The 16,208-nt window shown below is 53.3% G+C and overlaps 1 protein-coding gene across 2 annotated transcripts in view; it reads left to right on the plus strand.

Annotated features, from left to right (window-relative positions):
* Window positions 1-16,208, plus strand: part of RYR1 (ryanodine receptor 1) — a 117,280-nt gene that overhangs the window by 63,421 nt on the left and 37,651 nt on the right. Inside the window, exons 67-84 of one of the 2 annotated variants that reach the window (XM_068529184.1) lie at window positions 84-324; window positions 2,453-2,540; window positions 2,651-2,743; window positions 3,341-3,355; window positions 4,547-4,717; window positions 6,257-6,316; window positions 6,587-6,724; window positions 7,282-7,394; window positions 7,576-7,672; window positions 7,932-8,038; window positions 9,872-9,923; window positions 10,057-10,125; window positions 11,489-11,588; window positions 11,912-11,991; window positions 12,071-12,147; window positions 12,768-12,841; window positions 13,491-13,508; window positions 14,571-14,651. In XM_068529184.1, the coding sequence (XP_068385285.1) occupies window positions 84-324; window positions 2,453-2,540; window positions 2,651-2,743; window positions 3,341-3,355; window positions 4,547-4,717; window positions 6,257-6,316; window positions 6,587-6,724; window positions 7,282-7,394; window positions 7,576-7,672; window positions 7,932-8,038; window positions 9,872-9,923; window positions 10,057-10,125; window positions 11,489-11,588; window positions 11,912-11,991; window positions 12,071-12,147; window positions 12,768-12,841; window positions 13,491-13,508; window positions 14,571-14,651 (1,674 nt within the window). The remainder of the gene's footprint in view (window positions 1-83; window positions 325-2,452; window positions 2,541-2,650; window positions 2,744-3,340; window positions 3,356-4,546; window positions 4,718-6,256; window positions 6,317-6,586; window positions 6,725-7,281; window positions 7,395-7,575; window positions 7,673-7,931; window positions 8,039-9,871; window positions 9,924-10,056; window positions 10,126-11,488; window positions 11,589-11,911; window positions 11,992-12,070; window positions 12,148-12,767; window positions 12,842-13,490; window positions 13,509-14,570; window positions 14,652-16,208) is intronic. The other variant, XM_068529183.1, reaches the window with a different exon arrangement.

Below are 16,208 nucleotides of genomic sequence, written 5' to 3' on the forward strand. Positions count from 1 at the left end.
TCAGGGGTGCGATCAGAGGTCTTAGGTCAGGTGCTGGAGTCAGTGGCCAGCCAGCAGCACCTGCGCCCCCTCTGGTTCTGCAGTGTTTGCCCAGCCCATCGTGAGCCGGGCCCGGCCTGAGCTCCTGCACTCACACTTCATCCCCACCATCGGGCGGCTGCGCAAGCGGGCGGGGAAGGTGGTGTCCGAGGAGGAGCAGCTGCGCCTAGAGGCCAAGGCGGAAGCCGAGGAGGGCGAGCTCCTGGTGCGGGATGAGTTCTCTGTACTCTGCCGGGACCTGTACGCCCTCTATCCACTGCTCATCCGCTACGTGGACAACAACAGGTCAGCATGTCCCCAGCCGTCCCCCCACACACCCCAGCCTGACACCCGGCTTCCTCGGACCCCATCTGACCTCTCGCCTCTGACTTGCTATAAACTTCTTGCAGTTCTCACTCAGTCCTACCCAACCTTCTGACCCCCAGCCCCTGTTGCTTATGGACCAATAAAAGCCAGCCTGTGTTTTCTCCCCTTCTGCTCCTTTAAACCTCCTGAACCTGAGGCCCTGTGAGGACTGCACTATCAGCCATAAGGAGCCGTACTTCTCTCCTCCAGCACTGCGTCTTCAGGCTTGGGTAGACAGGATGCCTGATTTGTGCAGTGAAGTCCAATGGTCAGGCCCTCCTCCATCACTGAGAGAAGAAAGGAATAGTCCAGATCCGGCCAGACTAATTTCCCCCCAGAAACATAGGTCTTTATAAAAGGGCAAGCACAGGTATCTACCAATTGCGAACATCTCCCTAAAATCAGAAGCAAAGTTTAAAGAATTATTGAGTTTTAGATGCAGCCAAATCCAGGGATAGTGAGCAAGATTCAACTCCAAGTTCCCTCTGGGTTGAAAAAGATTTTAAGGTTGCATCAGGGCTTTGTGAGAAAGGGTGCTTGGATTGATTAGCTATGTCTGTCATGGGAGCTGAAGCAGAAAGCAGTGGTATGCATGCTGTATACATCCTTGTACACCCAATTTTGTGCTCATGAGTGGGTATCGCTATAGGGTAGATTCCTAGGAGTAGGAGTGTTGGGTCAAAAAGTATGGGCAAGTGAAGTGAGGTATACTCACACAGTGGAATACTACACGGCAATGAAAGTGAGCAAACTGTTGCAACACCCAGCAACATGGATGAATCTCTCAAACATCAGGTTGAATGAAAGAAACCAGAAAATTTTAAATAGAGTACATATCGTATCATCTATTTATGTAACATTCAAGAACAGACCAAAATAATTCATGGGCTAGGGGACTTCCCTGGTGTTCCAGTGCTTAAGACTTCGCCTTCCGATGCAGGGGGTGCAGGTTCGATCGGGAGCTAATCCCACATGACTCGCGGCCAAAAAAACCAAAACATAAAACAGAAGCAATATTGTAACAAATTCAATAAAGCCTTTAAAAATGGTCCACATCAAAAAAAATCTTTAGGGGCTCCCGTGGTGGCCAGTGGCTAAGAATCCGCCTGCCAATGCAGCGGACATGGGTTCGAGCCCTGGTCTGGGAAGATCCCACATGCCGCGGAGCAACTAAGCGCACGTGCCACAACTGTGGAGCCTGCGCTCTAAAGCCTGCGAGCCACAACTACTGAGCCCGCGCGCCTAGAGCCCGTGCTCCGCAACAAGAGAAGCCACCGCAATGAGAAGCCCGCTCACCGCAATGAAGAGTAGCCCCCGCTCACCGCAACTAGAGAGATCACGCGTGCAGCAACGAAGACCCAGTGCAGCCAAAAATAAATAAATAAAATAAAATTTTTTTTAAATCTTAAAAAAAAAATTCATGGTCTACAAGTCTGGATAAGGGCATCTTTCAGACCAGGGACTGGAAATGTTCTATTTCTTGATTTGGGTGGCAGTTACACAAGTGTGTTCACTTGGTGATAATTCATCAAGTTGAAACTTTGTATATATGTTATACTTCAATAAGAAGGTTAGAGAAAGAAAAAACAATTTTTAAGGAATGGTCATTGATAATTTTTTTTTTTTTTTTTTTTTTTTTGGCTGTGTTGGGTCTTTGCTGCTGCGTGCGGGCTTTCTCTAGTTGTGATAAGGGGGGCTACTCTTCGTTGTGGTGTGCGGCCTTCTCATTGAGGTGGCTTCTCTTGTTGCGGAGCATGGGCTTTAGGCGCGTGGGCTTGCTTCAGTAGTTGTGGCTCACGGGCTTAGTTGTTCCACAGCATGTGGGATCTTCCCAGACCAGGGCTCGAACCCGTGTACCTTGCATTGGGAGGCGGATTCTTAACCACTGTGCCACCAGGGAAGCCCTCATTGATAATTTTTAAATCATCTGAATGGCCAGATTACCCTAGAAAGCTCTATCCCTCCCATTGGAGTCTCCGATCCCCTCCCCTGAGGTCTCTCCACGTGGCCCCCTTCTGTGGGGGTCCCTGCCCTCATCCCTCACCAGCCCCTCCCCCTGCCTGCCCAGGGCACACTGGCTGACCGAGCCCAATCCCAGTGCGGAGGAGCTGTTCAGGATGGTGGGCGAGATCTTCATCTACTGGTCCAAGTCCCACGTGAGTGCCCACCCGCCCTGCCCCTCCTCTCTATAAGCCGAGAAGCTGCTGCCCAAAGATGCCCTCCCCCACTCTGTCTGATCCCCAACACTGCCTCCCCCCACCCCCAGAACTTTAAGCGCGAAGAGCAGAACTTTGTGGTCCAGAATGAGATCAACAACATGTCATTTCTGACTGCAGACAGCAAGAGCAAAATGGCCAAGGTGGGTGCTTTGCTCTGGGAGGAGGACTTAGCGGGGAGGGAGGGAACAGCCTCCTGGGCTTCCTACCTGACCCCTCCTCACCCCGCCAGCCTGCCCTGTCCTAGTCGCATTCCCTGCAGCCCTCATAGCAGCTCCATCTCCCTCCTCCTTCCTCCCCCCCCTTCTCTCATCCCCATCTCCTCCCTCCCATCTTTTTCCTTCCCCCCCATTTCCCTCTTCTTTCCCATCTCCTCCCTCCGCCCTACATGCTTTCTCCTCCCCATCACCCTCCTCCCCATCTCCCTGTTCCTCACCTTACTCCTGCCTCCTCCCCATCTCCCTCCCCCATCCCAGTTTCCTCCTCTCCTTTCACCCACTTCTTTCCTTCTATCCCATTATCCCACATCTCCCCCTTTCCTCTCCCCTTATCCTTCCCAGAAGGACAGGGTCTAAAGAACAAACCCACCACCCTGAGTGAGGTCTGGAAATGCCCAGCTGGGGGATTTGCATCAGGGTGGGGCAGAGGAGCTGCGGTTAGGGCTGACTTGGAGGGGGCCTGGGGTTCTCGGAGGAACTGGGGTAACACTTCTTGTCCCTGCCTGCAACCTGATGAAGCAGGCGGGAGATGTACAGGTCAGCCCCACGTCTGGGACCTTCCGCATGGCTCTTGGCTAACACCCTCTACCCCGCTCCCAACCCCAGCCTCTGCTCTGCCTCCAGAAAACCCCTGCCCCTGTTCCCCACCCCTCATCCTTGGCTCCTAGCCCCCATCCTCTTTCTCTTCCTCCACCCCACCTCCCACCAACCATTCCCTTCCCGGCCCTCAACTTTTGGCTGTTGAGATTTTTTTTAACATTTGTTTAAAAAATAACCAACTCCCCTCTCAGCTTTCCCCAAAGCTTCAAAGCACTTTGGACTGAGGTCCCAGGGAATGGGAATGGGGGTGGGAAAGTCACGTGCATGGTTGGGGTTTAAGGCCTGGGCTCTGGAATCAGATGCACTTGGGTTAGAATCCTGACTCTTGGCAGTTAGCTGTGTGACCCTGGACAAGTGTATTAACCTTTTGAGCTTTGGAAGGCATCCAGTCAGTGGCCCCCAGCCCCAGGGCTTGTGAGGACCCAGTGAGGTGCTGCATGTGCTGGCACATGGGCCATGCTCCATATCACAAGCTGGCGTGGATGCGGCTCTGGCCGAAGCTTGTCACCGGGGCTTCTCATTGGCATGACTGGGGTGGCCCAGGCCGTGGATCTGCACCCAAGGCTCCAGAACATGGCTGTGGGACTCTGTGCTCTGTGCTTCTGCTTCCAGATCTTTCTGGATCTTTCTTGCATCTTCTGTCTCCTTGTCTGTCTCAGTCTGTCAGTGTCTCTCTCTCTCTCTCTCTTTTTCTTCCAACTTCTCTTGTCTCTTGGGACTCTTTACAGTTCTACATCTTCATTTCATTCTTGGGAACTCTGTCTTGGGCTCTGAAGGGGGGCTTGTAAGTGTTGTGTAGGGGCAGGAGGGGTGTCCTACTGAAAATTCTGGGGTGATTCTGGGAGAAGACTGCTAGAAGTTGAGAAAGCCTGGAATGGAGGGAAATCTGGAAGGATTTGGGGTAGAAGTTGGAATTTGGGACAGAGGCTTGGGTCTGGGAGGGTCTAGGGTCAGGGATGGGGGTCTGAAGTGAAAGATCAGCAAGGTCTGGGGTGGAAACTGGGATGGGACGGGGCTGCCTAGTATTCAGGCGGGGGCTGGAGTGTGGACAATGGCTCCAGCTGGTTGGGGCTGGAGCAGGGGCCAGGCTGAGACTCAGGCTGGCGCTGAGCCCCCGTGTCCCCACAGTCAGGTGGCTCAGACCAGGAACGCACCAAGAAGAAGCGCCGGGGGGACCGGTACTCCGTGCAGACATCGCTGATTGTGGCCACGCTCAAGAAGATGCTGCCCATCGGCCTGAATATGTGTGCACCCACTGACCAGGAGCTCATTACACTGGCCAAGACCCGCTATGCCCTGGTGCCTGCTCAGCCCCTGTCTGAGAACCTACCAGGATCCCACTCAGCACTCCCACTAAGCCCCTGGGACCCTACTGAACTCCCAGCATCCCACTAAGGGCCCTCCCTTAGGACCCTACTGAGCCCTTCTCCAGGAGCCTGAGGATTCACTGGGCCTCCTAGGATGCCCTGAGCCTTCCCACAGGATGCTGAGAACCCTACTTGGGATGCTCTCCGAACTCTGGGACCAAAGGACCCTAACTGGGACCCCACTGGAAACTGGAAAGGCCACTAAGACCCTTGGGACCCAAGGACCACACTGAGCCTTCAGGGACCCTACTGAGCACCACCCCCCTGCCATGCCAAACCTGCTGGGACCCTGAGGACCCCAGCTGAGACACCATGAGCCCCCCTGAGACTCCTCCAAGCCCTCTACCAGGACCTCCCCAAGTCCCTCGGGACCCACTGAGCCCCTCAGGACCCCATTGGCGCCCCCCCCCCCCCGAACCTCTGGGTTCCCACTGACCTCTCCAGCTCACCACATCTTTCCCTCAGGACCCTGCTGACCCCTCCCCCGGGACTCTGTTGACACCCAACTGAGCCCCCAAAGGCTCTCAGGGGCCCAGTGAGCACCCTGTGACCCTAAGTAGCCCCCAGGATTCTAATGGCCTCTTCCGCAGGACCACACCGAAACCTCTGAAGTCTCAAGGGTGATTGGGATCAATTGACCCTGCCCCTGAATCCTTCTAAGCCCTCTGGGGCCCCAAAGAGGCCTCCCAGGACCCCTTTTATCCATTGTATGGGATAACAACCCCCCTCCCTGATCCTTTTTGGCCTCAGGGACCCAAGAAGCCCTCCCAGGACTCTGCCCCAAGACCCCTAGAACCCCAGGACCCTGCTAAGCACCCTGACAATCTACTAACCCCCAGGGCCCTGAAGACCACTGACTCTCCCCTGATATCACAAGCACCCCCTTTCTCCTCCTAGGACCTGTTGAGTACTGCTGAGATCCCTAAGAGCCCTCCTGGGCCCCTCTGCCCACTTAACTTCATCATGAGGGCCCCCTCTCCTGGGACCCTAAGGAAACCCCACCCTACTGATCCCTCCTTTAGCCTCCGTGTAAACCCCACCAGTGACTTGGGTGATCTGCCTGACCCCCTATGACCTCTGCTGACCTTATCGTCTCCTTCTAATCCCCCTCACCCACCTCTTAATCTTCAGAAACTCCCTGCCCATCTCCTACTTACTCCCAGCTCCACTCTGACCCTCTTCTGACCTTTTTTGACCTTTGGGGATAGCCTCATGTCACCCCCTACCTCCTCTCACACCCCCAACGAGGCCCCTCTAATCCTGTCTCTTCAAGGTGCCTCTGCGGCCTCTGATCCCCTCTAGGACTCCTCTCTGACCACTCCTGACCTGTGGATCCTTTCAGTTTCTCTCGGATCTTCCCCACACAAGCCTCTCACCAGTTGCTGGGGTGATGGGGCTGGAAGGGAAAGGGTTGTAGGTCAAGGAGGACGCTTGGCCCTCCAGAGTGACCCAGCCTGTCATGTCTCCCCAGAAAGACACAGATGAGGAGGTCCGGGAATTTCTGCAAAACAACCTTCACCTTCAGGGAAAGGTACGCCTCCTCCTCCTTAACGTGCAACCGAAACGGGCATGTCGGGTTAATAGCAAGAGTAACAGCCGACGTTTGAGCACTTACTATGTATCAGGCATCGAAAGAGGGACCTTGTATTCGGCACCCCAGTGAATCATCACAGCATTGAATGGGGGACGGAGCGGCCGGAGAAGCCCACTCTGCGCAGCGGGGCGCTCCGAGAAGCCCGGCTGAGAGAGGAGGGAGCGGGCAGGGAAGGGGCCTCATGCTGACCGTCCTTCCTCCTCTCAGGTCGAAGGCTCCCCTTCTCTACGCTGGCAGATGGCCCTGTACCGGGGCCTCCCGGGCCGCGAGGAGGACGCTGACAACCCGGAGAAAATCGTGCGCAGAGTCCAGGAAGTGTCTGCAGTGCTCTATCATCTGGAGCAGGTGTAACTACTACTGAGTTGCCGAAGCTTGCGTCTCTGGGCGGGGCCTGGGGCGGTCCTTGAGCCTGTGGGCGGGGCCTGCGGTCGAACCTTGGGACTCTGAGTGGGGCAAGGGGCGGGCCTTTAATCTGTTGGGGGTGGTGACAGTTGAGTTTAAAGCGAGACTTAGAATGGAAACTTTGATCTGGGGGTAGGACCTGGAGCTTAATCTTGGGCCTGGGAACGGCGACAGGGGCAGAACTTTGGGTCTGCGAGTCAGGCCCAGTGAAGACGCCTTGACTCTGCGGGCAGTGCCTTGGGCGGGTCTTGAGATTGGGGCGGGGTCTGGGTAGTGGCCCCGGGTCTGCGGGCGGGGCGTAGGAGGGAAATTTCAGTCTGGAAGCAGAGTAGTACAGGTCAGAACCTTGACTCTGTGGGTGGAGCCAGGGTGTTTCTTCGGCCCTGTGAGTCGGGCCTGAATTTGGACGTGGGCACTGATGGGCAGTTTCACTCGGGGCTGGAAGTTTGAATCAGACCAGGGGCAGAGTCTGGAGACGTGACAGATAATCCCGCCTCCAGATCGAGCACCCTTATAAGTCCAGGAAGGCCGTGTGGCACAAGCTCTTGTCCAAGCAGCGCCGGAGGGCGGTCGTCGCCTGTTTCCGCATGACCCCCCTGTACAACCTGCCCACGTAAGACCCCCCCCCCCCCCATGGAGGAGGTAACCTCTAGGGGCCTTGGAGAAAGAGTGGCTGAAGAGGCAAGAGGATGGAGTGTCAACCCCAGTGGGGTCTTGGGGAGCGGAGATGTGTGGGAGGACAGAGAGGCGTGGATGGGGAGGTCTCGGCGACACCGCACATCTTTCCCCCGAAGGCACCGGGCCTGTAACATGTTTGTGGAGAGCTACAAGGCGGCGTGGATCCTGACTGAAGACCACAGTTTCGAGGACCGCATGATAGATGACCTTTCAGTGAGCTGGGGCCTGCCTGGGAGTGTCGGGGCAGAGTGGAATAGGACTGGGGCCCAGCCGTCCATTGTACACCTCCAGGGGTGGGTCGCCCTTCGCACTGGGGGGTATGGGAACCAGGGCCCCTGGCTTGGGCAGAACCAGGGGAGGGTGCAGGATGTGGAGGAAGAGAAAAAAAAAAAAAAACAGCCCAGCAGGGCTAGAGGGGAGACCAGGTGGGGACCCTAGAAGCCCCTCCCCCGAGCCCCACACCTCCCTCCAGAAAGCTGGTGAGCAGGAGGAGGAGGAGGAAGAGGTGGAGGACAAGAAGCCAGACCCCCTGCACCAGCTGGTCCTGCACTTCAGCCGTACCGCCCTGACTGAAAAGAGGTGAGGCCCCTTCCTAGGTCCCAGAGAGAAACCCGCTACCTCTGCCCACTCCCGCAACCTCCCTGTTACTCAAGAGAGACCCTCTGTGTGGGAGCCCCATAGCGGATCTTCTAATATCATTTTACTAGGACAGGCAGAGCTCCCACGTACCATTGTGCAGACTGAGCACTTCACAAGGGCATCTCCTCTGAAGTGTTCACATCACAGGCAATATTGATTTAGGCTTTTTCTAGAAGAAAATGTCTTGCTCAAACAAAATCAGTATATACTACAGTATATTATAGGGAGAAAATCAGAATATTATGACAAATTTCCAACAGATGGCAGTGAGGAAGGGGGGCCTTTTTCTAATTCACACAAAAGCTTCGTGTGGGCTAGTGGCAGTCATGGGAATAAATAGCAGTGTTTATTAAATGTTTTTTTATGTGTCAAGCATCATGCTAAACACTTGACATATAGATCCTCTCCCTTAATCGTCACACTATGAGATAGATATTATTATCAACTTTTTTTTTGTGGATGAGGAAGTGGAGGCACAGAGATTTGTTTTTCTTATGTAATATCAAGTCAGGAGGTAGAGAGTCCAGGGCTGGGCAGTGGCACAATGACACTGACAGGGACCCAGGCTCGTTCAGGATGTCTGCCCTGCCATTCTGAGCTGTTGCCTGGTGGTTACAAGATGGATGCTGAACATCCAGGCGCCACGACCACATGTCAGGCAGAAAGGAGGGGAAAGGCTTTCCCTTAAGCAAGACCAAAATCTTTTTGTCCAAGGAAAGCTCTCCTTGGTGGGCTTCTGCACATGTTTCATTGGCCAGAATTCTGACATCAGGCCACCACAAGTTGCAAGGGAGACTGGGAAGCTGAGTATTCTGTTTTCTGTCCTCTGGGATGGCAATGACCCTGGAGTTAAGACTATCCAGGTTTGAATCCCAGGACAAGCTCTATGGTTTGAATCCCAGTACAAGCTCTATGACCAATACAAGCTCTATGACCCTGGCGAAGAAGGATCTTTGTGCCTCAGTTTCCCTCATCTGTAAAATGGGGCTAGTAATCCAATTGACCCTTGAACCATGCAGGGGTTAGGGGTACTGACCCTCCATGTGGTCAAAAGTCCAGGTATAACTCTATAGTTGGCCCTCCATATCTGCGGTTCTGCATCCATGGATTCAACCAACCATGGATTGTATAGTACTGTAGCAGTATTTATTCTTAAAAATGCACTATAAGTGGACCTGTGCAGTTCAAAACTATATTGTTCAAGGGTTAACTATATATCTACCTAATTGAATTACTGTGAGAGTTAATTTGTTATTATATACAAAGCGCTTGGAACAGAAACCAACCTAGAGTAAACTCAATGGGTGTTGGCCATTACTTCTGTGGTTATTAGTATTATTATTATAGAGGAGACCTAAGGAGGTGGTTGGTCATAGTTGTCAGGTGAGCCAACCAGTTGTCAGGTGAGCCAACCAGTTGTCAGGTGGCAAGATGGCCCGGGAAGCTCCAGGCTTTCATCACACCATCACAGCAACCCCAGTGGAAAGGGAGCAGCTCTATCAATAGCTTCAGCAAAACTCCCAGAATGAATTCCACTGGACCAGAGTGGACCACATGACCATCTCTTACCTATTATTGTAGCCAAGCAGATAGAAAGTACTGATTGGCTCAGCCTTGATCACATGCCCAGTCTGGCAATGGAGAGTCCTACCCCATCTGAACCACACAGCCTGAGCATGGGGAGGGGTGGCTCTCCAAAGGAAAACTGGAAGCTGTTATAAGATGGGGTTCCTCTCTACTGGGTCCTGACTGTCTCCCCACTTACTTCCTCAGCAAACTGGATGAAGATTACTTGTATATAGCGTATGCCGATATCATGGCAAAGGTGAGGCCCTGCCCCCATTTAGGGCAGGTTCCCTTCCCCCTCAGCTGCAATGCCTGTCCACTGAAAGGGCTGGAACTGGCCTGGGGTATCTCTTCTGTTCACCATCATCTCTAACTGATTGCCCTATCCCCAGAGCTGCCACCTGGAGGAGGGAGGGGAGAATGGCGAAGCTGAAGAAGAGGAGGTTGAGCTTTCCTTTGAGGTAGGTGGGATCAAGTAGTCCCTGAAGAAAGGGATGGGGGATCCTGACTTCATTATCCCCCAGTCAGTCAGCATGTGTTCACAGAGCAATGCTCTGGGCCCGGCCCTGGGCTGGGTGATGTTGATGTTGGGCACATAGCAGCGGCCAGGCCAGGCTACTGGGGAGACAGCTACATCAAGCAGACAGTAACAGCACAGAGTGTCCACCGTGGTGATGAGGGGAGCTCCAGCAAAATGGTCAGGGCGGGAATGGGGAGGCACGGGCAGAGGGGTCAGGGCGGGGGGAAGCCAGGGAAGCTCAGGGGGTCATGCGGGCCCGGGCAAGACGCCTGATCCAGCCCGGGGACAAGGGTTTCAGGGAGGGTTTCTCAGAGGAAGGGATGTCTGAGCAGAAGGATAGAAGGAATGTGCCAGTTGAAGAAAAAGGGAACGGTGTTCCAGGTAGGGGCACAGCATACGCAAAGGCCAGGCAATGAGAAAGAGCTAGTAAATGCAATTAACCCATCCTTTCACTCATTAAGGTGATCAGCAAGCATTTCCCCAAGTTTCTCAACCTTCTTTGTGTCAGGGTCCCCTTTGGCATCCGATGAATCCTTTCTCAGAATCATGTACTTAAATATATAAACCGAATCCATAGCAGAGGAAACAAGCATATTGAAATAGTTGTCAAAATACTGCTTTAAAAATTTGTGATACAGTGATCGCTGTGCTTCTTTATTAATCTACCAAATAACAAGAGCTAACAGTGGATCCAGTAGCTACTGTAACTGATAAGTAGTGATGAACATAAGTGATATTTCGAGGGAATTCCCTGGTGGTCCAGTGGTTAGGACTCGGTGCTTTCAATGCCGGGGGCCCGGGTTCAATCCCGCAAGCTGCGCAGTGCGGGCCAAAAAAAAAAAAAAAAAAAAAAGCGATGTTTCGGGATGTCTTCAAAAATGATGTGATATGGAGACATCTGTGGTTTGTATGGATGACACAGCCATGGATTCTGCTAATACTGCTGTGATTTATGGCCTCATCCATAATGGAAGGAAAGGCTACATTTCGGATGGAGGGTGGGAAATATAAGGATATAACTTTTTTCCCCACCCATGTTCACAGGCCCCTGGGATTTCATCCGTTGACCCCTTGGAGGCGCATGGGGCCAGGTTACAACTGCTCCATGCCCAGCTCTGTGTTAGGTGCAGGAGACGAATCGCAGGCTTCAGTCCCAGGGGATAGAAGGAGCTTGCAGTTGAAGGAATGAGCCAGGGGATGTGGCTGGAGCAGGAAGGGCAGCGGTGAGGGCAAGCCTGGGAGAGGGCAAGGCTGGGCTGGTGAGCCCGGGCTCACTCAGCTCGGTGGGCCGGGCTCTGCTGCAGGAGAAAGAGATGGAGAAGCAGAGGCTCCTGTACCAGCAGGCGCGGCTGCACAACCGGGGCACCGCGGAGATGGTGCTCCAGATGATCAGTGCCTGCAAAGGTGCCCTGCACGTGCATTCAGCTCCTCCTGAGTAAACCCATCCTGTCCCCAGCCCACCCGCCCCCTGTGGACCCGGCGGGCACGCTCTCCCACCCCTCGTGCATGTGGATTGCGCTCACGCACTTGCCTTGCAATTTCTCACCAATTCCTTCAACGCTGATCACCCCCCCCCCCCCCCCCCCGCATACGCGCCCTTGCACCCTCCTCTGCCCCACTCGCGGACGTCCCCCGGGATGGCCGTCTTCCGGTGAGCGAAGAACCCTGCTCCCAAACTGAGTGGACCATCCGTTGCCTACCCCACCCCCCCAACCCATCCCCTCCAGGAGAGACGGGCGCCATGGTGTCCTCCACCCTGAAGCTGGGCATCTCCATCCTGAACGGAGGCAACGCCGATGTGCAGCAGGTAATGGGCGAAGGGGCTTGGGAGGGGAGCTGGGAGGGGTGGGAGGTTCCTGTGCGACCCCCATGTTCCCCCTCTGCAGAAGATGCTGGATTACCTGAAGGACAGGAAGGAAGTTGGCTTCTTCCAGAGTATCCAGGCGCTGATGCAAACCTGCAGGTGGGCTCTAGTGCACGTCTTTAGTGAAGCTGCCTGGTGTGGCTGAGCCCCCAGTCCCCGCGCCACCTCCGGTTCCAGGTCTGTTCTCTTGGTTCCAGGAACAGAGACACACTCAGAGCAGCGCAAGTAATAGGGAGTTTATTATAAGGATTCACATGGGACGATAAGGGAGGCAAGATGCCACAGACTTTAAGGACGGGTTGTATTAAGGATCCAGACAGCTGGAGCCGGAAGGTTGTTGAGTCTTCAAGGGACACTCAGGCAGCGGGGACTTGGGGCTCTTTCCGATGACCCCTATTCGTGTGGCTCCACTACCGTCTGCCTTTGTTCTCCTCTTGCGGTTGACTGACTTTCACTGCCTCTCTGAAGCTTTTGCTAGTTGATGGTTTCTGTTTCCTTCTGATTTCAACTTTTATACATTTCATCCTTGCCCCACCTGACCTCACAGCTGCCACTGCATAGCTTCTCTCAGCTCTTGGTTTCTGCTTCCTCTTGATTTCAGCTCACTCATGCTTTACCATGGCTCACCACCCTCCACCGTGGGGGAGCTACCAGTCTCTGGAAGAGAGGCGGGCAGAGGCCTCAGCACATCTTCACCATCTTTCCTTTCTTTCCCTCAGTGTCCTGGATCTCAATGCCTTCGAGAGACAGAACAAGGCAGAGGGGCTGGGCATGGTGAATGAGGATGGAACCGGTGAGGCCTTCTCGGGCTTCCCTCTCCCTGGGGCATCCCCTTCTTTCAGGATCCACCCCCCTCCCCCCCCCAGTTGCCCAGAGCTCCCTTCCACCAAGACACCTTCCCTCCCCAAGAGCATGCCCAGGTGTTTCCCCCCTGCAGTGGTCCCCAGTCCTGCCGCCCCCCCCCCCATTCCTCCAGAGCCTCCCTCCCCATGGTCCCACCCCTGGGTGTCCTTCTGTGTTCTCTCACCCATCACCACATGGACCCCACCCTCCACATGCCCCAAGTCTCCAGCCCTGCTTGCTGTTCTCTCATTAATGTCCCTAATCTGAGTTAATCGAGTCTCCTCTTTGCCGTGTTGTGACGTGCCTAACCTTTCTGCCCCGATCCTCGCCTCCTGCCCCTCCACCTGTACCTACCCATCTCCCTCTTTCTCTTCCCTCTTCTTTCTTCCTCTCTGCTTTTACCCTCTTCTTGTTCTCTTCTTTGCTTCCTTGCTCCTTGTCGCTCTCTCTCTCTGTGGGTTGTTTCTCTCTCTGTGTCTGTGCCTTCATCCCTGACCATGTCTCTGTGTGTGTTTTTCTGTCTGTCTCTCTGTCCCCTTCTGCCTTTCTTTTTCCCTCTTTTCTTCTGCTTCTTCCTCTCATCCTGTTGGCTGCCCCAGTCATCAACCGCCAGAACGGTAATTCCCCTAGTCCATTTCCCGTGCTGTGCTACTGCCACCCCTTGCTTCTAACCCCGAACCATCTCCTCCACCTGGGGGCTGAGGATTTGGGTCATCCAGGGGAGGGAGGGTCCATGCCCGAGGAAAGTCTCGAGATCAGGGGTCCAGAGACCAAGATTCGGGTCCCAGATTAGCCACTAACAACACATGGGACTCTTACCTTCCGTAAGCCTCAGTTTCCCCATGTGTAAAATCGAAGCTAGAGAAGATGGCAAAGATCCCTTTCCAGCTGGATGTTCTCGGACTTCCAGACCCAGACTCTCAGTCCCGAGGTGGGGTGAACCCCTCTCCCACCTGCCCTGCTCTCTGCGCCCGCGACCCCATGTTGATCGAGTCTGCGGCTCCCATCCACCAACCAGATTGGTTGCCCCCAAGCAGCCACTCTGATTGGTGTGCGTGCCTCCTCTGCGCCTGCTCTGGTTGGCCCGAACCTTCACTATCTAGCCTTCCCTCCCCTACAGCCCACAGTGATTGGCTTCTTTCAGATGCCCGTTCTGATTGGCCCATGTTTACACGCCTCCCCCTCTGCTTCTCCTGGATTGGCTGCTTTCAAGGCATCAGAGCCAGTTGGCTGGCTTTGGATTCCCATCCCCCTGCTCAATCCCCTCCTGCTCAGAGCCTTTGCGTGAAAGTGACTCTGACCCCCATAATCCATTAACCGCCCCACGCCGTCCTGGAGGGGGGCTGAGGGAGGTAACAGCAAGCCCGAACCTCTGCTAGGTCGACAGACACTCCCAGCTCTCACACAGGTGGTGACATCAAAGGGACACTGATATCGTAGACAGACACTTGAGGCCCCAGCTTCATAACTCAGGGCACCTCAGTTTCCGTCTGCTGATGTCCTGGACTCTGGTGTCATGGATGCCCGTGGACCTCATGCTGTCTTTAAAGTGATGGCTGCTCCTCCCTGCGCGCCCCATGCTTTCTGCATGCGTGTGCAGTGTGCATGGGCCATGTGCATGCGTGCTGTGCCCTGGCGCATCTGATCCCTTCTGGCCCTTTCCCCCCTCTTCCACCCAGGAGAGAAGGTCATGGCAGACGATGAATTCACCCAAGACCTGTTCCGATTCCTGCAATTGCTCTGCGAGGGGCACAATAATGGTGAGGAGGAGGGCTGGGTGACAGAGAGAGAAGGCCAGGGTTTGGGGTCGGTCTGGAAGGGTTGCCTGAGTTAATCTCCAGTCTCCTCTTCCCTTTATCAGTGATGGCCTCAATCCCCCCATCCAGGCCTTGTCCTCAATCCCATTGTCGTTCATTCTTTACTTTCAGCCAGTGTCAAGTGCTGCCTGCCCACCTTCCTAAATCTCTCTTGAATGTCTGGAGCCTAGCCACTTTGCTTCACTTTCACCTCCTCTAGCCAGTCCAGTTCCCCAAAAGCAATCTGCCAAAACCCAATTTGGCCCAAACTCAATTTTCACAAATGAGCAATTCGCCACGTGCCATTTTTCCACAGGCATTTTGCAGCAGCTGCCAAAGTTCAGTAAATGTGGTAGATTGCCATACTCTGGGTCAGCAGAGGGAAAATTTGCCTGGCATTTTTAAATGAATCTGTTAGAACCACCTATGAATTTTGCTTATAAAATACTTGGCCACGACGAAGGCCTACAGACTCTTTCCTAACTTAAACAAGTTTGAGTTTTCACAACTTTTGTTCTGGTTCAGGCAATATAACCAGATCAAGGATGACACAGCAAGTTAATTAAATACATCATTGGTGAGAAAACATAACCTCGTGTGGCACACAGCTTACGTTAAAGGAATAGTTGAAATTCTGAACAGTAAACATTGTACCCGACGCAGTTTCCTATGACAAACATGTACAGTCTCAAGGTTGTGGTTATAACACTTAGTGGGTGATAAGAAACCACAGACTGCCCAGAAGTTAACCTTCACGACAAGAATGGGAGTAATTATAAATCTAACCTCCATAGAACCTGCACCCCACTTGGCTAGTGTTCTTTAAGGTAAACATCTTTCATCTTTACTTTTTTCTTTTCAACAAAGGATAAAGCATGATCCATTGTTTTGTATTATCATAAGCTCTTATGTCCACAGCTAGTTTTTCTTCAAGGTTTATTTAAATACCTTTGTGCCATGTGACTGGGGTTTTCTTTCTTTAACAAAGGTGGAGTCAGTCTTTGGGGCTTAGAATGAATTTTATTCCCTGGGTCTGTGACTTTTTGGAAATGAGAATGTTCTTACGGTGGGATTTCTCTCTCCCACCAAATTTGCAATCTGGTCCTCTGCCCAAATTTGTGGATTCATTAACCAGCCCAGTCGAATAAATATTTGAAATATCTTTCAAATCTCAGAGGCCTTGCATGTCTTGAGTATTCAGTGCCATTCAGAGCAGACAAAAGCCGGGGAGCCGTATCAACCATTTAGGCATACAGTCTGATTTAAATGAACACAGAAGAAGGAATTAGAAAACAGGGTTGATGGGAAAGCCTGTCCATTTGCTTCTAAAATCTTGAATATCTGAGTATACTTTTCATCTGTAATGTGAAACCAGGCAAAATGGACATTCAGCCTGATATAGTGATTGTGAAGTGGCTATAGGGAAATCAGGTGGAAGTAAAACTTTGGGAGAAAAAAACTTTCAAGGGCTTGTTGAAGCCATCCTGGGCAACATGACATTGCTATAACATCAAAAGGATT

This window comes from Eschrichtius robustus, chromosome 19, assembly GCF_028021215.1.
Source record: "Eschrichtius robustus isolate mEscRob2 chromosome 19, mEscRob2.pri, whole genome shotgun sequence".
NCBI lineage: Eukaryota > Metazoa > Chordata > Mammalia > Artiodactyla > Eschrichtiidae > Eschrichtius > Eschrichtius robustus.